Source organism: Dipodomys ordii, unplaced genomic scaffold (genome assembly GCF_000151885.1).
Source record: "Dipodomys ordii isolate 6190 unplaced genomic scaffold, Dord_2.0 Scaffold63, whole genome shotgun sequence".
In the NCBI taxonomy this organism is placed as follows: domain Eukaryota; kingdom Metazoa; phylum Chordata; class Mammalia; order Rodentia; family Heteromyidae; genus Dipodomys; species Dipodomys ordii.
The window spans coordinates 2,999,381-3,024,969 of record NW_012267279.1 but is presented as its reverse complement, the minus strand read 5'-3'; the positions used below and the strand labels follow the sequence as shown (position 1 = coordinate 3,024,969).

At 34.6% G+C, this 25,589-nt stretch overlaps 1 protein-coding gene across 5 annotated transcripts in view; it reads right to left on the bottom strand.

Moving 5' to 3' along the window:
• Ehbp1 (EH domain binding protein 1) overlaps nt 1-25,589 on the bottom strand; it is a 283,096-nt gene that overhangs the window by 107,522 nt on the left and 149,985 nt on the right. For all 5 annotated transcript variants that reach the window (XM_013022530.1, XM_013022533.1, XM_013022532.1 and 2 more), the window contains exon 10: nt 19,643-19,829. In XM_013022530.1, coding sequence (XP_012877984.1) covers nt 19,643-19,829 — 187 coding nt within the window. The remainder of the gene's footprint in view (nt 1-19,642; nt 19,830-25,589) is intronic.

Genomic DNA, 25,589 nt, shown 5'->3' with positions numbered 1-25,589 from the left:
TAGGAAGCATCATAAAAAATGAAATACTAGTCAAGAAATGATAAAGAGAAAATAACTTGGAACCTTATTTCATTCCATCCATGTGAACAATAGCTACTATTTATTTTCTAGAAATATAATTTTTAAAAACTTTCTAATCCAAAAAAAGCACGATACCACCAAAGAAAAGATAGACAAATTGAGCTAGATGAAAATTAAAATGACTAAAATAGTTTTTGGTTTATTCCCTTTTGTCACTGTTTTTTTATTTCTGTACGCCTTATCTTATATATGTTTATTTGATTTGGGGATGGGAAGGTGAATCACAGGAACAGTGGGACAAAGGATGAACCAACTTAGCAGTGATACTCACTAGACACTATGTTGGAAATGAACTTTACACCTTGTGGGGGAGGGAGATCGGAGGGGAAAAAGTGACAGAAAAGGAGGGAGAGGGTAACCCTGTTCAGAAAGAAATGTACTCATTACCTGAGTTAAGTAACTGTAACTCCTCTGTACATCACCTTTACAATAAATTTAAAATAAAAATTATTTCATTTTTTATTCAATGCTTTAATGCCTTCATCTATATAGAATACATTTGGTGAATGTGTGAATTAAGGTTCTAAGTTATTAGAACCAACATTATTTTTTGAATAGTTGTTTGCTTGGTTGTGTATTTAATTATTATGTAAGTATGTATTTGTGTCTGAATGAGATCCTTTTTGTTTCCAGGCTAGAAACAAAAATGGCAGGCTATTCCTCTGAATTTACTAGTATACTGCCATATTAAGATCTGCATTAATCGGTTATAGAGCAACCAAACTTATTAGCCATCATAATTTGACTATTACTAAATAATTCTGATACTATGCCAGGAAAAATTGTGTTTGCATTTTGACTATCATTACATAAAATTTGTAAATTACCTAGGGAAGATGAATTCCTTCATAATAATAAATATAACCACTGGTAAAATGATGCTAAGAAAGGCTCAGGATGTGTTATCTTGTTTAGTATACTCTCTAATTATAAACAATAATTAGAATAAGTAAAAATTAAAGCCAGTGTAAAAAAGGCATTATTTATAGCAAATCTATATTTCCTATAATTCTAAATATATTAAATGTATTTAAATGTCACCTATCTTACTAATGTATAAATTAGTCAAATTGGGTGGTAGATATTCAGTCTTACATAAAAATTGTATTGTACAACTACTATTCTCTTGGTGTTATATTTAAAATTTAACTCGTAGTTTAAAAATTTATTTTATTATTTTGCTGGTTCTGGGGCTTGAACTCAAGACCTGGGAACTGCTCTAAGCTTCTTCTGCTCAAGACAAGTGCTCTACCATTGGGCCTACAGCACCACTTCTGGCTTTTTCTGTGTAGTTTACTGGAGGTAAGAATCTCAGACTTTCCTGCCCAACCTGGCTTCAAACCATGAACCTCATCAGCCTCCTGAGTAAATAGGATTACAGATGTGAGCCACTGGCACCATAAAAATTCATTAAAAAAGTATGCAATCACAATTTGTATATAAAGTAAGATCTCAATATAGCAAAAAGATGATTCATGAATCTTTTAAAATATTAATACCCACACTAAAGCTACCAGCACAACTATGTTTATTGCAGCATTATTTACCATAGCTAAGATATGGAACCAACCCAGATGCCCCTCAGTAGATGAATGGATCAAGAAAATGTGGTATATATACACAATGGAATTCTATGCCTCCATCAGAAAGAATGACATTGCCCCATTTGTTAGGAAATGGAAAAACTTGGAAAAAATTATATTAAGTGAAGTAAGCCAGGCCCAAAGAAACATAGGTCCCATGTTTTCCCTTATTTGCAATATCTAGTATATGTATGAGTCAAGCGGAAAAGGTCAGATAATGTGATGTCAGGAAAATGAACCCTTAGATATGTCTTTTAATGTTTTTTCTTTCATGCATGTGTTTCTAACGCATTTATAAGATTATCTCTTTGTTGCTTTGTATGTCCCTCCCCCACAGTATAACCCCTGCTTTCTCTATATTTGATGTCAGTATAACTTGTGGAGGAGATGGGGAAAAACCAGTTGTTTAAGGATACAGGTGGACCTGTTGCAACAATGAGAAGTACAAGTTGTCATGCCCAAAACGAGCTTTACAATGTCAGTGGGGCGGGGGAAGGGGGGAGAAAGAGAAGGATTGGGATTGGGGGGGAGGGGGGCGGCTGGGAAGGGATGTGAAGGGTAAACAAAGGAGGAGGATGCAATTCTTGATAAGAAATGTACGCATTATCCTGCCCATGTAATTGTAACCCCTCTGTACAGTATGCTCACAAATAAAATAAAATTTAAAAAAATATTAATACCAATAAGAATTTTAGTCGGGCGCCAGTGGCTCATGCCTGTAATCCTAGCTACTCAGGAGGCTGATATCTGAGGATCACGGTACAAAGCCAGCCTAGGCAGGAAAGTCAGAGAGACTCTTATCTCCAATAAACAACTAGAAAACCAGAAGTGGCACTGTGGCTCAAGTGGTAGAGTGCTAGCCTTGAGCTGAAGAGTACAGGGACAGCTCCCAGGTCCAGAGTTCAAGCCCCACGACCGAAAAGAAAAAAAAAAAGAATTTTAAAAGACCATGTAAAAATGCTAATAAAAGACACACTAACTTAGAAGTATTAGCCCTGTTTAGATATTGCTAAGAAAAACACTTAATATATATTAATAACTCAATATAATTAGACATCAAGGTAGTCTACAAGAATACTTAGACAGTTTTATCTGTTTTTTCTGCAAATTTTAGTCTTTACTGGAGAAGGCTAAATCAAATTCAATTACCCTAAAGTATAAACATAATAGATTTTATGATATATCTTTCCAACTTAAATTCTGTTTTCAGATTTTTAAAGAGATGAATTATTGTAGTTTACAACAAAATTTACCCTGTTATAGTATGTATTTGATGAATTATACAAATGCATATAGTCATGGAACCAACATTTACAGTTTTATTTTGTTTTTATTTTCTTTTTTGAGACAGCTCTTGATATATAATCCAGACTGGCCTTTAGCTTACAATCCTCTTTTCTCATCCTCCCAATTGCTGACTGGTATTTTTAATTACCTCAGTTCTTTAATTTGGGGTAATAACTGGAAGTTTATTTTCTTTCTTTCCCTGATACCATTTCAGTCCTTTAGTTCATTGATATATAGACTTTAACTGCAAATAAATATGACTCATCTAACATTTATCCTTTGGGGAGATAACACATTTAAAAATAAAGCCTACACTGATACAGTGCATATTAGTCCTGTATAACATTTGATTTTTTACAAATCACATATATTTTAAGAAAAAACTTATATAGACTAAAGAACTAGTGAGTCAATTTCCCAGAATTCCTATTTTATTTCCTAAGAATCCTTATGTATATTGATGTTTCATGGTCAAAATTCACATTATCAAGGTAGAAAGAATAAAATGAAGATTTCTACGGAGACACACCCTTTAAATGATAAGTTTTACCAGTGACTTCAATTTCAGATTTTTCACTGCTTTGTCTCTGGGTACACTGACGAGCTTAGCTTTTCCCATTACTTCCCTCTATAGTTACACAAATAATCATTTACCTAATAGCTGTGTGTTTTAAAATGTTTCAGCTATACTCTTCTATCTATACAGACAAACTATCTTGACTTAAAAGGTATGACACTCCTTAGGAATGATCATACTGCCCAAATTAGCTTACTGTTGTAAAAAGAAGATAAAAACATGTCAAAAAATTTATCCCACCTCTTTTTTAGTCCTGTAATTATTATATGAAACTTTGATTTCTTTGCCATCTAATTTATTTACCTAGGGAAGTCAAATACAACGTTCAGGCTACATATTTAAGTGTTGAGTGGTTGTGCTTTACTACACAACAAGTAAAAGCTTGTAATGAAAAATATGGAAGCAAAAATCATGGCAAACTTTATTTAGACTTCAATGCTTTTAAATATAAACATTTTTCCCTACCTTGGGTAAAATATAAAAGTAGTTCATAGGCCCCAAACTTTGTACTAATGGTTACTGTGAAGTACTACTTAATTGAAAGAATCTTAATTAAATATGCCCCAACCAAAAACCTTCACCAAATTGCATTTGCCACCAAATGACTAACAAGTACACAACAGTTGGAAACTGTCAAAATATTTTACAGCTCAATTATAATTACCAACCAAGTCTAAACATGCCCTGAGTGGGCGTTAACCACATTTTGGGGGATTCAACACATTAAGCAGCAGTTACTTTTTTGTGGTCTCTAATTTAAACATTTACAACTCTTGAATAACTCCAATGATTTTTATTGTCTTCAGCAAAACAAAATAGCAAAACAATAATATGAGATATAATAATTTATCATTCTTGCAGATTCACCAGCAGGAAGAGCATTTAAAAGATTATTTGGCTAATCTTTATTATACTTGATTATAACTAAAGATAATATTAGGTTTTTGAGTGGTAAATGTATAAGTTGTTTATAAAATGAATAAATTCTGTGGTTATTGGTCTTGGAAAATGTATCAAGGGATCCTAAGACATAAATATTTTCTTGTTGTTCTTATCACAATAGATGTAGCCAAAAACAAATGGGAAGGTGTGATCAGGGTAAAGTGTCAATATGGAAGTACAGCTGGTGAGTTTCCAGAGTAGCGAATGTAGACATCGCTTGCCATTTGAAGTAGGACAGCATCCAGACTCTCCTCCTTTCTAACCAGAAAGTGTACAGCTTGAGGCTTTGTGCTTAGCCACAAAGAGTATTTCTTACCAATAGAAAAGAAATAGGTTACTCCTCCCACTAGGTAACACGTCCATCCATTCTCTAGAGTTTTTATCAGTTGAGAACAGAAACCAAATATACTATGAAATATATAAACTTAGTTTTTCTGGGTTTTCATTTATATTTTTCCCAAGAGGTATCAATCAATAGAGGTTATTTAAAAAGCAGATGAACAAAATATTTAGAATAATAGAGTGTTTCACATTTCAAATGATGTTATATTTCAATTTAACGTTAAATGTTGAAGTGCATTATTTAATCATGGATTCTAATTGGATCTTGGTTTAAATTATATCTGTGGGCTAAGGAGAAAAAAATTTTTAAGAGAGTTAAAATTAAGGTTCTATATGGTTCTTGAAAGAACCATAACCATTAAATGGATATTTATAACTGAAATTATGATTTATGATTATGCCCATGTAGTCAAAATAGCTGAGTGGGTCAGGTGTTAATAGGAGAAACATAAAAAGAAATTTCAAACCAATTTTTTGAGCACTACACTTTCTTAAACAATATTTTTAAGCAATATGGTTAACACCTACCTAGGTCATGCTCAGATTTGGTTGGCATTACATTGAGTATGTGGACACAAAGTTTGTGGAAAAATTTAAAGTGTACATTTCCACAAGAGTATTTAAACTGTCTCCAACTTTTTGTTGCATGCTAGTATCTGGGATAAAAAGCAAAAAAATACATTACAATAGATATATATTTAGCTATTTATTACATCTGTACAACTGTACATAATAAATCATATACCTCAAATGGAAGGTAAAGATGAAATTAAAGATTCATTTTTATAATGAGATGCTTTTTACTTGTTATAAAAAAGGAACCGTATGAAATAGGTTTAACAATCTCTGAAATCTTGGTTTAATAATTTGAAGGTTGAATTCTGATGAATTTGTGTGTGTGTGTGTGTGTGTGTGTGTGTGTGTACATATCCATAGTGAGATTTGAACGCAGGGCCTGGACACTGTCTCTTAGCCTTTTCACGCAAGGTTAGGATTCTTCCTTGAAGGCTAAGTTCTGAAGTTTACTTTTTTTTTTTTAATTTTTTTTGGCAGTTAAGGGCTTGAACTCAGGGCTTTCTACCATTTGAACTACGTCTCCAGCCCTTCTAACAGGGTAACCAGAGATTATGACCCTCCTACCTATACCTCCTCTCAAGTAGCAAGATTACATTACAGTTATGCACCATCTCACTTGGTTGATTTGTTGATTTGGGGCGGGGGGAGGGGAATGGCTTACTAACTTTTTGCCATGGCTAGCTTTTGAGTTATAATCTTCCTGAGCTCTACCTCCTGAATAGCTAAGATCATAGGCAAATACACCACCAAATCCAGCTAACAAGTACATTTTCATATCTGGTTTGAATACTTATCATAGTAGAAAGAGATACATCACAAAGATATATAAATCAAAATGCAAAATGTATATTATTGATTTTGTTCACTCAAGTAAGGTATTCTTTCTGTTGTTGTTGAGACTCAGCTAGAAAATTTCTATTCCCTTGATGTCAGTTAGAAGTTACAAAAGAACTAATAATTGCATTTTAAGTCAAACTAGAACATTCTGTTTTCAGGTTCTTAATCTGTAGATAAGACAGTTTTTATAGATGACAAACTATTTTTAGCAACAAAATAATATGATGGAAATATTCCTGCAGCCATTGCTACAGGCAGATGATCCAAACATGCGTTTTCATGTCTGCTTCTTCTAAGGAAGTAGGCAAAGCTTGTTAATATTCACTCTTATAACTTACCTTGTAGGTAAGGAATACCTGCCATAGTTCTGGCCAGTGTAAGCAGAAGTTTATGTATTTACGTAAGTGAAAACCCATCAGAAATGTAGCTTAAGATGTAGCTTAAGTTAATGTTTAATACAAGAGTTTTTGGGGGAAATAAAAACATTTCAGATTCTACTCTGCAACAAACACCGATTATAAGTTTTGGTGTGGTATCAAAGGAGAACATTGACCACGATCTAAAAGACTTAAATGGAAAGCTTCTTCTCTTATCTCTCCTCTTTTCTTCAATGGTTTTTATATAAGTGTAGGGTTAAAAAAAAACAACACAGATACAACATACAAGTAAGTTGTCACCTTAATTCAAAACTTTCACATTTTTCACAGGAAACTTTCTAACCATTAACAAGAAAAATGACCCTCATAATCTATCTTCAGCAGCATATTAAATCTTAGTAAAGTTTAATTTCTTCCTTAATTTCAGATTAAAGTATGAAGATACAAATTTAAGTATTATTTCTACCCCAACTCACTACTGTCTTGAGCACTCCTTGGGGGTCACACATCTCATGTTGGAAGTCGCTGTTTTAAATAATACAAAGGGATAGATATTTCTAGTAAAAGCCTTATGACAATCCTAGGACTTACTATTATCTACATTTTAAAGATAGATACTACATAAACATATAGTCATAATTTATTTTGTGATCACTGTACTATTTTAAGAGTTGGGTATATTTTTATAGTATGGAAATATTTTATTCATTTGTATTAAACATGCATATGTTTAAACTACATGGTATCTACCAATTGCTTTAAAAAGTATAAATAGTGGGGCGCTGGTGGCTCATGCCTATAATTCTAGTAACTCAGGAGGCTGGGGCTGAGATCTGAGGATCATGGTTTGAAGCCAGCCCAGGCAGAAAAGTCCCCATGAAACTCTTATCTCCAGTTAACTACTCAAAAACCAGAAGTAGAACTGTGGTTCAAAGTGGTAGAGCTCTAACCTTGAACAAAATTGCTCAGGGACAGTGCCCAAGCCCTGAGTTCAAGCCCCACAACTGAAAACAAAAAAAAAAAAACATCAACAACAAAAAAGACATAAATTTTTACAATGTAATATGCAAACTTCCAGGGGGTTAATAATGTTGTATTTTTGCATGCTGTGCTTCATTAAAATAGATTTAATATGCAGCAGTCTTAAGGGAATCTTTAATTCTTATAATTAAAAAATTAATAATACTATCTTTTGACACAGACATTAGTAAGTCATTACAAATCTTCAAAAACTAATTTTATTCCTCCTAGGAAAGGTGTCCATGGATGCAAAGCAAAGAAAGAAATGGTCCTCTGTACTGAAGAATTCCTAAACAACTACTGAGACACAGCACAATGAGGGAGAAAAACAGAGAAGGAAGTGAGATCAGCAAATTCCTAACAAGTGTTATTTAACAGATGAAATGACCACCACCAAAGCCCTCCATAAACAGAAAATCTAAACTTTGTGTCTGCAAATGCATGTCTAGCTTAATATGAATTATTTCTAAGGTACCAAAAAAAATAGGCAAGTCTAAGGGCACCAGTGGCTTGAATATTATGTACTGTATAGGCTCCTGCCTATAATCCTAGCTACTCAGGAGGCTGAGATCTGAGGATTTCGGTGAGGACTGTGGTTTGAAGCCAGCCCTGGTAGACAAATCCAAGAGACTCTTATCACCAATTAATTAGCAAAGAAAGCTAGAAACGGAGGTGTAGCTAAAGTGGTAGAGTGCCAGCCATTGGGGACGAAAAAGCTAAGCAAGAGCTCAAGGCCTTGATTTCAAGCCCTAGTACTGGAACAAAGAAGAAAAAGTATGAAGTTTAGCACTATTGTCAGAAACTAGGATAAAAATAGATATGAGAGTAACAAGTAACAGTTCTAGAAGTCTAGGGTTTCAGGACCTTTAATGATCTTAAAAAGTATTGGAGACTCCTGGGCTGGGAAGGTGGTTCAGTGGTAAAGTGCTTGCCTTGCATGCATGAGGCCCTGGGTTCAATTCCTCAGCACCACATAAGCAGAAAAAGCCCAAAGTGGCGCTGTGGCTCAAGTGGTAGAGCTGTAAAGCTCAGGGACAGTGCCCAGGCCCAGAGTTTAGGCCCCACGACCAACCAAAAAAAAAAAAAAGTTGGAGACTCCAAAGAATATTTGTATGTGTGGGTGTACCTAGTGACATTTACTATATTAAAAATTAAAACCTAAAAGTTTTTGTAATCAGTGCATTTAAAAACAGGAATAAATTTTACACGTTTATATAAGTGAAACTTTTTTTTTTTTTTTTTTTGCCAGTCCTGGGTTTGAACTCAGGGTATAGGCACTGTCCCTGAGCTTCTTTTTGCTCAAGGCTTGCACTCTACCACTTGAGCCATAGCACCACTTCCGGCTTTTTCTGTTTATGTGGTACTGAGGAATTGAACCCAGGGCTTCATGCATACGAGGTAAGCACTCTACCACTAAGCCACCTTCCCAGCCCAGTGACATATTTCTATAAAATTAATTACATTCCCTCCTTGAAAAAAAAAGTGTGAAGAGTAAAACTGCTTTATTTTTTTTTTATAAATCTTTTCACTGTCTGGTTTTATAGAAAAGAGCCAGATTCTCAGATCTGTCCCTATTTTCAACTTTCTGTGATGTGGTAGTTTGGCTGAAATAGTGAATAAAATCTAGCACACAAAAATACAGGAAGTTTTCAAACAATGGTGAGTATTCTCTAGTACATCAAATCTCAATAGCAGTGGTTTCTTAATGGTTTGTTGGGATGTATGATTTGAAACTACATCTGTGAACTTTTTAAACTCAGTTACACTAACATTCATTGATCTATCTTTCATTTTGAGTCTCTTCCCCCTGATTAATCATAATTGTGATAACATATAAAACTGGTCACTTGGAAAATAGATTCCTTCAATTACACAGATCTTCTAAGTGTTGACACATTTCATTATATAATGTTAGAAAGTTCCTAATATAGCACCAATATCTTCAGAGATGTCTTTAAAAGTATTGGGGAAGCTGGGTGCTGTGGCCAGCTTTGATAGGAGTGTTTGTCCAAGGTTCTGGATTTGATCTCCAACACGGGGAGATAAAAGTAACAAACAACATAACCCAGTAGTACAGCACATCATAGAATTATGAGTTGTCTACCCTTGTGATCAGAGAACTAACTAGGAGCTATGGTTCACTCAATATTCCATATTGCTAGCCTAAAAAGGATCAAATTTAAAATTTGAAGTATGGTTTCTATTGAATGCATTGGTATCATCATGAAGTTAAAATAACCATAAACTAAGTCCTTTGTAAGTTGTGAACCTTCTCTTTTGAAAAATATCTTCAAAGCTTTTTAAAAAATGTTATCTTTCTTCCCTAATATATACAAGCAAATATCTGAGTACTGTGGAAACAAAAACAAATCTGTCAATGGCAAGAACCATGAAAGTATTTTTTCTTTTTGAACTCTTATTAAGCCTACCTATCTCCCCCAAGGTTTTGAAAGTTACTAAGGAGGGTTAGAATGATTTTAAGTGAACTGAGGTTTTTTCAGTCAGAATCTAGAACAAATTATTAGAACAGCTAGAAAAATAATATTAATGGCACTTAGTATTTTCAGAACTTTTCTTAGTATGCATTCTAATGAGTTAAGTACTATTATCCTTGCTTTATAGATTAGCATTCTGAAGGACAGAGAGGTTAAAAAAATTGCTCTAGTTGTTAAAAGTCATACTCTGTGCAAAACATTTGTAAGACAAGTATAATTTAAACTGATTTGCTCAATTAAAATATACTGAGCAACTGTTAAATATAAATATGCTTTTAATTCATCTAAATCCTGCATTCCCAGTTAATATGTTATAGGAGGATTCTGACATTTTTACCTTGTACCTTAAAACCTATAATGCTTTTAAGGACAGAGAGATGATAAAAGCAGGACGAACTCTTTAGCTATTATGCTTATTTTACCATGCTACTACAAGCAACAATATGCATTTTTTTCACTCCTCAAAATTTTACTGAAAATCACTGCATGTAAGAATTGGCTGGTGGCTCACGCCTGTAATCTGACCTACTAATGAGGCTGAGATATGAGGATCACAGCTCAAAGCCAGCCCAGTCAGGCAGGTCCGTGAAACTCTTATCTCCAATAAACCACTAGAAAACCAGAAGTGGTGCTGTAACTCAAGTGGTAGAGCATTAGCCTTGAGCTGAAGAGCTGAGGGACAGAATTCAGGCCTATCGTTCAAGCTCCATGACCGAACACCCCCCCCACCAAAAAAATAAATTGACAATCTGCTGAGTTTCTTGCTTTTCTAAAAATTTGTTCTAGATTCTGACTGGAAAGAGCTCAGTTCATTTAAAATCTTTACAACCCTCCTTAGTAACTTTCAAAGCCTTGGGGTGAGGTATGTAGACTTAATAAAGATTCAAAAAGAAAAAATGGTTTTATGGTTTATATGGAGTTTATAACACTTTTTAATCAAGAAGAATTTAAGTGGTGTAAGATTTCATTTTAAAAATGCATGATGATTATTTAAGTCACAAAAGACTAAGACAGTTTGGCAAGCTAACAGCTTTCTAAGCTACTTTTGAGAGAGGCCTCTTTAAAGTTAAACTCAGTGAGATTAATGTGCATGAACACTAATTAGTTCAATTATATTAGTTATGAAATATGTAAACTTAGTTATAGGTATAAAGACATATTACTCATTATTTGGTACAGGTTATGGTTTAAATGGGTTTCTTCCCTTTCATTCCACTAGACAAATAGTCTACTTCTAAATTAGTATTTTCCAAATATATCAGCTATCAGAATGAACTGGAGTAGGGAAATAAATTTGGAGTAGTACTTGGATAAAATATAGATTTTTTTGGCCCCACCCTTGGAAATTCTCACTCAATAGGAAAAGAGGTAAGCCCCAGGTGATTATGAAGACAGTAGGTCATAGTTCTTTTCTTTTTTTTTTGGTCGGTCATGGGTCCTAACCTCTGTGCCTGGGTGCTGTCCCTCAGCTCTTCAGCTCAAGGTTAGTGCTCTACCATTGAACCACAGCACCACTTCTGGCTTTTTCTGCTTATGTGGTGCCAAGGAATTGAACCCAGAGCTTCATGCATGCAAGGCAAGTACTCTACCACTGAGCCACCTTCCCAGCTGGTCATAGTTCATTTTTTTTTCTTTAATTTTTGGGTCCGGTCGTGGGGCCTGAACTCTGGGCCTGGGCGCTGTCCCTCAGGCTCTTCAGCTCAAGGCTAGTGCTCTACCACTTGAGCCACAGTGCCATTTGCGGCTTTTTTCTTTTTGCTTATGTGGTGCTGAGGAATCGAACCCAGGGCCTCATGCATGCAAGGCAAGCGCGCTACCACCACTGAGCCACCTTCCCAGCCCTCATAGTTTATTTTTGAATGTTTACATTTTCAACCTTCTGATCCCAAACAAAATTTTCCTCTCAGTACCTGGAGAAACAATTCTTCTTAGGTATAAAAAATTTCCACTCAGTTTCTACTTTTACAAGTCTTTCAGCAAACTCTTAGCTTATCTCTGCTTAGTACAAATATGATCTACATCTACAGCACTGAGTTCAACTCTTCTTAGCCAAATATTTAATATACACATAGCAAAAATATATTAAAGCACTATTAAGTATGAGGCACTGTCACAGGCCCTTATATCAATGATATATCAAGTGAAAAAAATAAATTCCTGATCGTAAATGAACAATTTTTAAGTGCACATGAAACTTACTAAGACAATCATATTCAAAACTCTAAAAATATATTATAAACCAAACTATAAAGCAATAGATTTAAAAGAAATATATTCTCTAAATTAGAAACTGAGAAGACATTCTTCAAATTCCCAAATATTTGCAATGAAATAATTTATGACTCAAAAAGTTCAAAAAGGCTGAATCTTTATAATAAAAAATCTTTACAATAAAAAGTGTTGAAAAAAAAGTTTAAAAAATTAGGAGGTTCTGAACTAGAAAAAAATTAAAACACAAAACTCATAAGCTATAGAGTTAAAACAATACTTACCAGGCCAAACATAGCAATTAACCCCTTTCTCAGGAATAAAAGTTCAACATCTTTAATTCTTTTCAATACTCATTCAATCATTCATTCATTCACCAGAAATTAATTACCTTAGCCTCTCTTTTAACAAATTAAGATAAAGGAGAAAAATAAATATCAGAACAGTCAGTCAAACAGAAATACAAAAAAGAGAGAAAAATCAATGAACTGAACAGGTCTTGAGATCAATCAAATTGATAGGCTTCTAGCCTGACAGATCAGGAGGAGAATAAGAGAGATAAAACACAACTTACTAATATCAGGATTGAGATTATAGTATAGTGGTAGAGCACTTGTCCACCATACTTAAGGCCCTAGCTTGATTCTCAGTATGGCAAAACAAACAAAACAGCAACAATAACAAAAACACCAAACTAAATTACTGGTATCAGAAATAACAGATATAATATCAATGTAGATTCCACAGATAGTAAAAAGATATTTAAGAAAATTATGAATGATTTTATGTCAGTAATTTTCACAACTGAGATGAATGGGAAATTTTCCTAGAAAGTCACAAACTACCAAAGCTCTCAGTAAGAAACAAATGGGACTGAAAGTGTAGTTTCATCAAGAGTGCCTACCTAAGCATGCTTTAGGCTCAGGATTGATCCTCAGCACTGCTAAGAGAGAGGCTGGTGGGGTTGGGGAGAAAGATGAGGAGGAGCAGGAAGAGGAAAAGAGATTACTTCATGGCTCTGTATCTATTATGGCAGAATAACTTGTAGCTGAAAATTTTACTCCAAGAAAACCTCAAGGCTATATGATTTTGTTGATTCATTGTCCCAAATCTTTAAGAAATTTGTTCAAACTAGGGAATATCTAGAACAATGATTTTAGAAACATTACTTCTAGGTTTATCTGTGTGGATGCTTTCAGAGGAAATTGTCAAATGACTTGGAATACTGAGCAAGGAAGATCTGCCCTCACTGCTGGCAGGCACCATACAATTTACTGGGAGCTCAGATAGAATGAAAAAGGTTCTATCTCGGTACTGGGACACAGGCTTATCTTGCCCTTGATCAGACCTCCAGACTTTGGCTTTTGGACTAAAGAGTTATCCATGAGTTCTCCAAGTTCTCAAGCATTTGAGAATTACATGATCAGTTTCCTTGTTTTTGCAGCTTTTTGATGTGGACAGAGTAAGCTACCAACATTATAAGAGCTTTTAGTTTTGTCTCTGATGTTGGATTCTTCTGTTCTCATCCATCTACCCATCCACCTACCCACCCACCTACCTACCTACCTACCTACCTACCTACCTACCTACCTACCTACCTACCTACCTACCTACCTACCTACCTGCGTTTTCTACTGGTTCTGTATTTTATGAAGAATTCTAATACAGAGGTAATAATTAATTCTAGGACCCCAGTATTCCAAAGTCACACAAAACAAAGCTATTACAGAAAGATAAATCTCTATACAGTACTACTCATGACAGATGTAAAAACTTAGCAAAGTAACTCTTAACTATATATTAAAAAGATGATTCACCATAACCAAATGGGATTTACCCCAGGAATTCATAATTGGTATCACAATAAAAGGAAAATTCTTATACTCTGGGATAAAGGAAATTAGTGATAAATTCTTAATATCTTTGTCTTCATTAGCTACTTTACAGTCAGTATAACAAGCTTCTCAATCTTGACACTTCTGACATTGAGGTGGGATGATTCTCTCTCTTGTGGGGGTTGGGCTTTATAGGATGTTTATTAGCATCCTTGGCCACTTCCCAGTAGCTGCAACAACACTTACAAGAGGTACTTACAAATACTGTCTAATTCCCTGGAGACAAAAATCTTTCATCAGGAACTACTGTGATAGAGACGAAAGTTAAATTTCAGGAAATAACAATGCAAAAATTAATCTGTATAAACAGGAAAGAAAATGTGATCTAATAGAAAGTTATTCCTCTACCTTCCAAAGTACCATCCAAAGATCAGTTTTGCATTAATTCATAAAATTATTTCAAGACACTCATTAAATGGACTGTGGCAATATTTCTTTTTACTCAGTTAAAAAAACAAAAGAGTGTAGGGTTGGGGTTGGGATGGCTCAAGTGGTAGAGGTCTTGCCAAACATGCCATGGGTTTAATCCCCAGGGTTGGGGGCGAGAGAAGTTTTAAAAGTCTTTGACAATTTGTTAGAAGAAGAAGAAGAAAAAAAAGAACAGAGAAGAAAGTTAAGAAAGTAATATAAGCAAAGTGAATTTGATCAAAGTACTTTATGTGCAGGCATGTAAATACCAAAGTAAAATCCCTTTGGTCAATTAATTGATGCCAATAAATTTTCAAGTCCATCACACATGTTCATATTGTCTTTGAAAGAGTCATGATAAAACCATATAAAAAACTATGTTCCAATCGAATAAGCAAAGCATAGTAAGGAGCCTAGACTTCCATTCTTGCTACATGGTTGGAGAGACTCCCAGCAATGGTGGACTTCCACCTTCACCTAGCAGTAGTAAGAGAAAACTTACCCCTCCTTACTAAGGTAGTATAAGACCACTAGAAGAAATTCAGGACTTTCACTACCACCTAGTGGTGATGAGGTCAAAACATTGCTACAATACCAGTAGAGATGATATAAGCAGCAATAGGATTCCCATACCTCTCAGTTTAGGTATACAGGCAGCCTGTTAAGGAGCAGGAACTTTCATACCTGCCTAGCAAAGATGAAAACCCCACCCTCAGCCTAAGGTATTAGTGAATGCCAAGTGAGAAACATGGACTTACATGTCTATTGGGCAGTAATGAAGCAGTACCTCAAATCTGCCTGACATAACTGTGTCTAAGAAACCAAATAAAAACAGTGAAAACAAAAGGTTCAGGTAAGATCTAGACTCTCAGGCTTGGGGCATGGCTAAAGTGTTTGCCATAGCAAGTATCAGCCCATGAATACAAACTCTAGTACTGCCAAAAATAGTAAAAACAAAAAACCCCAAACTCAAAAAAGAGTCTCAAAACCAGTCCACTGCATACAACTAGTTCTAGCCTAGCTGAGCCGCTCATCGGGATCTGGTGCCCTGTGACAAAGTATACTTACCTAACCTCACTGGGCAAAGACTGTCAACTGTCCTGCTTTCAGTGTGACAAATGTGGAAAGACACTGACCTCCCAGAGCCACGCGGTGCAAGAAGGCAAGCCCTACTGCAACCATCCAAGCTACTCTGCCATGTTTGGGTCCAAAGGCTTTGGATGGGGTGGAGCTGAGAGTCACACTTGCTAGCAGACCTAGATTGTGGAAATCCTATCCGCCGCTACCTGCCTGTCCAGAGAAGATACCAGGCCTTAACTTCCAGATACCCCTAGTTCCTGATAGCCTCTGATGACTTCAGTAATACTACAGAATGTTTTCAAAGTCTTAAAACACAATAAAAACTTATCTAGATGTGTGAATAGCAAGTCATTACCAGAAAAATTTCAAAGGACAAAAAGACCAGTAAATGTCACATAAAAATAAAAGGGAAGAAAGAATTTTCTAATAACAATTTACCGTCATAAAATGCTTCAATGCCAGTGGCTCATGTCTATAATCCCAACTATTCAGGAGGCTGAGATCTGAAGATCATGGTTTGAAGCCAGCCTAAGCAGACAAAACCCTTAAATCTTCAATTAACCAGCAAAAGTCTGGAATAGCAGGTATGGCTCAAGTGGTAGAGTGTCAGTCAAGGTGGAAAAAATTGAAGCAAGAACATGAGGCCTGAAGTTCAAGCCTTAGTTAGTACTTGTACTAAATAAATAAATAAATAAAAAGTTAAAAAGGTGTAGAAGTGTTCAAAGGGGTGACGTTGACCAAGATGCATAGTATTCATAAAATGCTTTCTTGAATGCTCTTTTGTACAACTAAAGCTAAAACATAAATAAGATTTAAAAATAAAAATAAATAAATGAACCTTCAATGAATAGTTATAAATATGCCTGAAACATATGAAAAAAAGTTTCAGCAAAAAAGTACATACACAAGTAGCTCAAGTAAAAACACCAATGAACAAGTCAATAACAGAATGTAGAAGACAGTGAAAATATCAGTGAATTTAAAAACTGAATACTATAAATTGTCCAATATAAACAGAAGAAAAAAAAATACCTTGTGGGAAAAAGCAACCAAACCAAACTAAAGGAAAATTGTTTAAAAAGGAAAAAATAATCGGAAACAAATATTGCTGAAGGGATCACTAAGGACTAAAATTAACCATTAGGAATTGGCAGTATGAAGACAACCTTAACAGAAAAGTTTCAAAGGCTAGAGATTAGATTGACAGATAAGAGATCAGACTTTAGTAGACTGAGGGAAATAAAAATGAATACAGCCAACTTCTCCAGTAGGAGGCAGAAGAATGAGAAAGTAAATGAAGGGACACATGGATTCCAGGTATCAAGATTTGCTACTTACTTCTAAGATGGGCTGTCTTCAATAAATGTATAAGCTAACTGGTCACTGGTCAAGAACAAAAAAACAAAAAACCCAAACCACAAACTTGATGCAAGAAGTAGAGGATCAAATCAGGATTGAAGCCTTTAACTATATCAGAGATGGATCTAATATTCAAGTTGATGAGTGGGTCCTTAAGATAAAAAACAATGACACTTCATTTGTTAAAACATAAGGCACATGGGGCTGAGAAGGTGGCTCAGTGGTAGACCACTTGTCTTGCATGCATAAGTCACTGGGTTCAATTCCTCAGCACCACATAAGCAGAAAAAAAAAAGCCAGAAGTGGCGCTGTGGCTCAAGTGGTAGAGCGCTAGCCTTGAGCTGAAGAGCTGAGGGACAGCGCCCAGGCCCAGAGTTCAGGCCCCACGACCGGACCCAAAAAAACCCAAAAAACCAAAACCAAAAACAACAACATAAGGCACAGAACATGAAATTACAAATCATAATTCATTTTCCTCAACAGAAATATACACATATATAGGGGTGTGTGTGTGTGTGTGTGTGTGTGTGTGTGTGTGTGCGGTGTGTATACTTTAACTTCATGTTTGTCCATAAGTTAAATACCATAAAATATTGGTAGGCATTAGGCATGTCTCTGTCTCAAATCATGTATATTATTACTCTTTTATACTCAGAGTATCACAAGCCAGGATACTGTAAAGACACTGGCACATCCACAATAACTTGCACTATTCACAATAGTCAAGTTGTGGAAACAGCCCAAATGCCCGAAAATAGATGAATGGATCAAAAAAAATGTGGTATCTATACACGATGGAATTTTACACAGTGATTAAAAAGAATAATCATTATGTCACATGCAGAGAAATAGATGGTCATAGAACAAGTCATATTAGGTGAGGTAAGCCAAGCTCAGAGAGACAGATCATACATGTTTTCTCTCATATGTGGAAGCTAGAACTAAAATACAGAGGGACATGATAAATTATAAAGAACTCTAGGCATTAATACACAATGAGACCAAGGAGGATACCTTAGGAGAGGAACACAAAGGCGCAATGCCTATCTCATCATATAACATAATATTTATCGGAATAACCTCCAGGAAATGTTGAAAATTTTTTCCTCATTGTGTTTTTGTTTTCTTTTCTTTCTGTCTTGTTTATACATTTATCTGTCTTTGGGAGGGTAAGGGGGAACAAGAACTGGAGGGACAAATGTAGGTGAACAATTGCAGGTGAACAAATGCAGCAGTGGTATTCACTAGAGACTATGTTGAAAATGAACACACAACTTGTAGGTGGAGATAGGAGGAGAAAACTGGGAGAGAGTGAGGGAAGGAGTGATATCATCCAGAAAGAAATGTACCCATTACCTGACTTATAACTGTAATCCATCTGTACACCATTATCACAACAACTATGAAAGAATTTTCAAAAAAGAAGGAACTAGAGATTTAGGGAGACAGAGGATAATTGTATTAGTATTATTATTTATGGTCACTTGGATAAGGTACCTAAATAGCTTTTGGGATTGTAGCTAATACCCAATTGTCTTTACTTTTGCTCTTATGTGGACTGGAATTAGCCATCCCTTTCCTATCCTTGTGAGATCAACTCTATTCTATATTTACTGTGACTATTCATAGGAATTAAATAGTCTGGTATGGTCACAATAACAATATACAAATGGCCAAAATTTTTATGTGAAAAAATTTGCCAACATTATTTGTAATCAAACTATTTCATACCTTGTTTCCACACTGTTTCACCCTTACGTATAATTATTATGTATTAAATTTTCTTAGAAGAGTGAAAGTCAAATTCTATCAAGTCAAAGGAATAGAATTGAAATTCTTCAAAGAACGTCTCTGCACTGAACCTCAATCTTTACTATATATTTGTCATAAGACACTTTCTGCTCCTCTGTATTAGCACAAGCAGTCCCTCATGTTTTACAACATCATTTCTTTCTTTTTTTTTTCTGTTTGTCATGGGGCTTGAATTCTGGGCTTGGGTGCTGTCCCTGTGCTCTTCAGCTCAAGGCGAGCACTCTACCGCTTGAGCCACAACACCACTTCCAGTTTTCTAGTGGTTTTTATTGGAGATAAGAGTCTCACGGACTTTCCTGCCTGGGCTGGCTTTGAACCGCAATCCTCAGATCTCAGCCTCCTGAGTAGCTAGGATTACAGGTGTGAGCCACTGGCGCCCATCTACGACATCATTTCTTACAGTATCAATCCTATAATTATAATGCCTTTCTTCCTTCACTTTCAAATCAGTATTTAAAAAAACAATTCTTATGGCTGGGTATGTGGCTATACCAGGACCTGGTTTCAGTCCCAAGCACCACCAATCAACCAACCAAACAAAATAAATGGATCTAAGCTATCCAATCATAACGTGCTGTGAATTTATGATCTTGAAAATATACATTTCAGTACTGTAACATATTAGAATTTATTTGAATTTTACTTTACTTATATCAATAAAAGCTAACAGTGATTTTTATTAATTTGATTAAAGCACAAGGAGGAAAAGGAGCAATTATGAATACATGGTTAATTTAGTTAAAAAAAAAAAAAAAAGCCCTACCTTAGGTGAAGCAGAGAGATCTCTTCCTGCAGAAGCAAGCATGTTCTCATTTACCCCTCCTGTTTTTGGTGAAAGGACTGGTGGAGCCGGTGCCTTTCTTTTCACTCTCTTTTCAGTTTCCACTTCTTGAACCGTATTTGCCAAGTTATTTGGAGAAGTTGGTTTAGGTTCATAAAAAGGATTTGATCTAAATGCAAGAATAATTATTGTTAAGTGCCTTTTAAAAATAGTTTTTCAGTTAAAATAATAAAACATGTCCTGAAAATTACATTTTCCCCCAAATAAGTCCAAATGACTAAAGCTTAGCCCATTTCTAGCCATATTTAAACAAAATATCCCTTTATAAAATATTTAAAATAATTTAAAATATACAGTTATGCTCAACTTGAACAATCATATACAGAGCTTTACAAAAATGTAATGTTAAAAAATGGTAAGGGTAAGCAAATTCAGTCACTGTATTAAATGTACACTATGTAAAAAATGAACTATGTAACTTGTGGATAGAGGCAGAAAGGGGGAAATGAGGGATGAACGAAGGAAGCAGTGTCACCGTTCAACAAGTATTATACTCATAACCTGACTTGTGCAGCTATAACCCCTTTGTACACCTACTTAATAATAACAATTTTGTTTTAAAAAGGCAACCCTATCTATTCCCTATCCCTATAGGAAAACAAGAAAGATGTGTAAATATCAATTTACTGAAATTTTCATGCTCCATTTCATTTTAAAATATCATTATTTCAGTCTTACACCTAAATGACGATGTAGCTAGTTAGAAAATTCTAGTTGTAAGTTAAATTATTTCAGTGCCTTGACAATATTAACCCATGGCCAACCTCATGTTGTTCTACTTAAGTTATCTTTTATTTGCAGTCACTGTTAATGATCTCTTTATTTCTGGTTTGGGGCAATTTTACTAAGATGTGTCTAAACAAACTTCTAGTTTGTCCTATTTTCAAGCTTCTTATATTTCATGAGTTAGAAGATTTATATATTTTCTCACTTGTGATAAATTATGAGACTATTTCTCTAAATAATAAAAAGGAGTTATATAATTACTGATTAATACATTTAAAACACATGCATGATACAATGATAGTTTTAGTCATCAACTGACTGTATGTAAATAATGTGGCAGTCTCAAAAGATATATGAGTGCTGCTGAAGCTATCTTGGCTTGTCTAAGAATATGCTTGGTGGTTCATATGACATACTTAGCTAAAAAAGCAATGCATTAAACACATGAATAAACACAACTGTTTACTTAAATGGTACTTGATACTGGAAAAATTACTTAAGGAATTACCAATTTCTGTGTTCTGCTGATCATCTATAATATGAATAATCTGTTTCAGGACTCTGAATATTGGAAAATATTTAAATTCTCACAATAATTTTTTTCTTCATACTATATACTTTAGTAATATATTAGTTACATGATTAACTTACTGAAAATAGAAAAGTCAGGACATTCATATTACTTATGGTTTGAAATTTTATCTAGGAAAACAAATTATAGAAAAATAAACTGAAAATAGGTTGTGAACAGGATTAATTAAAACATAACTGAAAAAATATACAATGTGAAACTACTACATAGTGAAATCTAGTCATTTCCTTGCATTTTCAAAGCCTATGCTTCATTAGAAAAACAATTCAAACGCATTAAAGTGAACATGCAGCTTCTCTGAATAAAAATGATATGACAGGCTTCCTTGAGAAACAGACACACAGTGATACCACTAACAGTTGCATGTGAGCTCTCAAAAGTCACTTGATAAATGTTCCACTATTACTGCATACAGAGGACCCAATACCATTTATTTGTAACAACTTTATGTCAAAGAATGTAGAAAGAACATAGTATTGGAAGATGATTCATAGAAGTTTTCATGTGATAACTGGTCATAAGTTTATTATTCAAGTAAGAATAAATTTTGGAAAATTTCTGCTATTCTAGTTAACTTTCAGAGAGAAAAGATGAGCAATACCAAGGAAGTAATTAACAAACCAAGTTCTTCCTAGACTAGCACATTAGTTGATATAAAATCTTTAGAATTCCTATAAATATTCCTACCAAAAAAAGCTGAATTGTTATAGGCTCTCTCTGGTAAGTCCAGATGATTGAGCAACTTAGAATGTTTTTATTCATGGGAACCTTGCTAAAGACTTTGACTTTCATATGAAAAAGGAATGGTCAAAAAGGAAACACCCAGTGATTCTGATTTTAGTTTTCATTAAGGCCATTTTAAAAGTTTAAGCAAACATTAGCTGTCTTTTTAATTTGTTAATTCAAGAAGGCAGGGTGTGTAGTTATTGTGTAACTGAAATGACTGAGTGTTTGTACTTATAAAGTTTGCATTTGCACTCAAATACTCTAGGTGTGTGGCTATTACTCAGCACCTACACCACCCATGAGGAATTTTATTTTGATCACACATAGGTATTTCAAAGAAAACAAACACAAAAACTTTAGTAGGAGTTGAGTCAATTTTTCAACTATATAGTTTAAATTAGTACTGAGAACTCAACCTTTGTTTGGAATCAGACACTCTAAGTAAATATGAAAGTTAGAACATCTTAAGCTTTTATCAAAAAGCCATACTGTGGGAATATATACCACATGCAAGAGCCATTATATATACATATATGTTATGTTTAAACACACGATTCTAGGACAAAAATAAATCAACTCTGTCATTCTTTCCAAGACTCAGAATATTTTAAGTTTGTATAGTTCCATTAAATCATCTGCTTAGGTCAAAGAGACCCTATGCTCTCACTCATTGCTCACTTGAGTAGTTTCTATAGACACTTTAATGACTTGCTCAACTTGCTCACCTCTAAGTCATCAATGCCTCTTACAAAGTACAGCTCCTAAAAGTAAAATAGTTCTTAAAACAGGAGCTAAAAAATCTATAGTAGATTACATTTCTCCCTTTATACAAATCAATTACTCAACTTTTATTCATCAAAGGGGCTTTTTTCTTTCAATCCACATATATCATATTTTGAAAAATATTCCTATTGTTAAAGAGTATTTTCCCAATATTTAAATATTGGGAAAGTTCATATATTTCCAAGGAAAGCAAAGATCCACTGCAAGTAAACCTATCATTTATATTCTTTATTATTAAATATTTTATAGCTATCACTTGTCCTATATCCATTATTTAAATCAAAGAGATTCAGAGGCCCAAGAATTTCTAGTATGGATTATTATTGCTATTATCATTATTATTATTCAGGTGACACGACATTGTTGTTAATACAATTTAAGAATGCTTTTCTTGTTTGTTTAATATATATTTTATAAAATATATATTTTTATAAAATACTGTACAGAGGGGTTACAGTTATATGAGTAGGGCAATGAGTACATTTCCTATGGAGCATTGTTACCTCCTCCTGTTTTTCTTATTAAAACCATTTTAGTTAGCTATTGATACTTAATAATAAAATGGTCCAGCCTTATGTATAATTTGGTGAGTTTTTTTCCCTCATATATACGATTGTGAAACCCAAATACCACAATCAAGATAAAAATATTTCCATTCCCCCAAAAGTTCCCTTTGAAAAACATCCCTTTTAAGTCTCTCCCTTTTAGTTCTGATCAATAGGCAACCACTTCCCTGCTTTCTCTTGTTTGAATACCCTAAAATTTCCAATAAATAGTACAATACAGCATGTACTTTTTTTTTCTGGTTTGGCTTCTTTCAACAGCACAATGATTTTCAAAATAATACATGAAGTAAGAAATAGTTTGTCTTCTTGGTTACTACATAGTATTCCATTGTATGGATATACTGCAATTTACTTATTCATTTCCATACTAAAAAGCATTTGACTTTCTCCAGTTTTATTATAAAAGTCTTACATTTTCTTTCACTTTTTTGAGTGAATATCTAGGAATAGATATTGAAATAATTTAAAACTTAAGCATGATTTTATTATGTTTTTGTTGTGTTGTGTTGTTTATTTTGATTTTATTATAAGTTGTTGTTGTTTTATTTTGAGAGGGTTCTCACTATAGAGCCTAGACTGACCTCAAACTTGCAGTGCTCCTGCCTCCAATACCCTTAACTGATGACTAATGAAGGTGAACGGTTTTACATTTGTTGCCATTTTCTTTTGTGAAATGTCTGTTCAAGTATTTCCCTCCTTTGTTACTAGGTTAAAAACTTTCACTTAAGTCACAACACCACTTCCAGCTTTTTCTGCTTATGTGGTGCTGAGGAACTGAACCCAGGGCCTCATGCATGCAAGGCAAGCACTCTACCACTAAGCCGCCTTCCCAGCCCCTTAATAAGGGTTTTATAAAGAAAGAAGAACTTAATTTTTAAGTCCAAATTAAAGTATTTTTTCACTCTGATTTGTTGTGCATTTTGCATTCTATTTAAAAAAATTTTTTTAATCTGTAGGCCAATGGCTATAATCCTAGGTAAGGAGGCTTAGCTCTGAAGATCACAGTTTGAAGCCAGCCCAGGGAAGAAAGAGTCCATGAAATTCTTTCTTCAATAAATCATCAAAAAGCCAAAAGTAGAGTTATAGCTCTAGCCTTGAGCAAAAGTTGTTCAGGTACAGCACCCAGGCCCCGAGTTCATACCTCAGGACTCAGCAATAAACAAACAAATAAAGAAAAAGGGAAAGAGAAAAAAGAAAATTGTACATATCCAGGGTCATTTAGATTTGTCTCCCAGCTTTCTAACAGTTCAATGTTTTTATTCTCTTCTTTAAATGGATATTCCATTTTTTTTTTGCTTTAGGTATTTTTTTTTAAATTGTGAAAGTACCATACAGAGGGGTTACAATTACCAGAGCAAGGTAATGAGTACATTTCTTCACGGAAATCTTTAGTAAAAGGCGAAAGATTTATACGATCTGAAGAGAAATCAGAGTATGATGAGTACATTTCTTATCAAGCTTTGTTGCCTCCTCCTTTGTTTCCCCTACCCATTCCTTCCCATCTCCACCCCTCCCCATGCTCCCCCCCACCCCCGCGCCAAAGTTGTAAAGTTCGTTTTTTGACATAACATCTTGTACATCTCATTGTTGCAATGGGTCCACCTGTATCCTTATTTAAACAATTTATTTTTTCCCTTCCCTTCCACAAATTATACCAATATCAAATACAGTGAAAACAGGGGTTATACTGTGGGGGAGGGACATAAAAAGCAACAAAGAATATCTTTTGAATATGTTAGCATATTTAGCATATTTATAAGATAGCAAGAAAGAAAAACCATTTGAGTCCTTATCTTGGGGTTCATTTTGTCTAACATCAACTTATCTGACTTTTTCTGCTTGTCTCAGACATATACTAGTTATTGCAAATAAGGGAAACCATGGGACCCATGTGTCTTTGGGCCTGGCTTACTTCACTTAATATAATCTTTTCTGTCTTTCCATTTCCTAACTGGCACAAGAATAGACCTCCGGACTAATGGAATAGAATTGAAAACCCAGAAATGAACCCACAGACCTATAGCCATCTAATCTTCGAAAAGGGAGCTAAAAAAATAGAATGGAAGAAAGACAGCCTCTTCAGTAAATGGTGCTGGCAAAACTGGTTAGTCACTTGTAGAAAACTAAAGCTAGATCCTTATATATCACCCTGCACCAGAATCAACTCCAAATGGATCAAAGACCTTGGAGACAAAGTAGAGACTGAAAACATTACAGGACGGAATAGGAGAAACCCTAGGTCTCCTTGCCACAGGCCGAAATTTTCTTAATAGAGACCCAGAAACACAACAAATCAAAGAAAAGTTGGACAAATGAGATTACATGAAATTGAAGAGCTTCTGCATGGCAAAGGTCATAGCTAGCAAGATCAATAGAAAGCCCACGGATTGGGAGATGATCTTCTCTAGCCATACAATAGACAAGGGTCTCATATCTAAAATATACCTGGAACTCAAAAAATTAAATCCCCCAACAA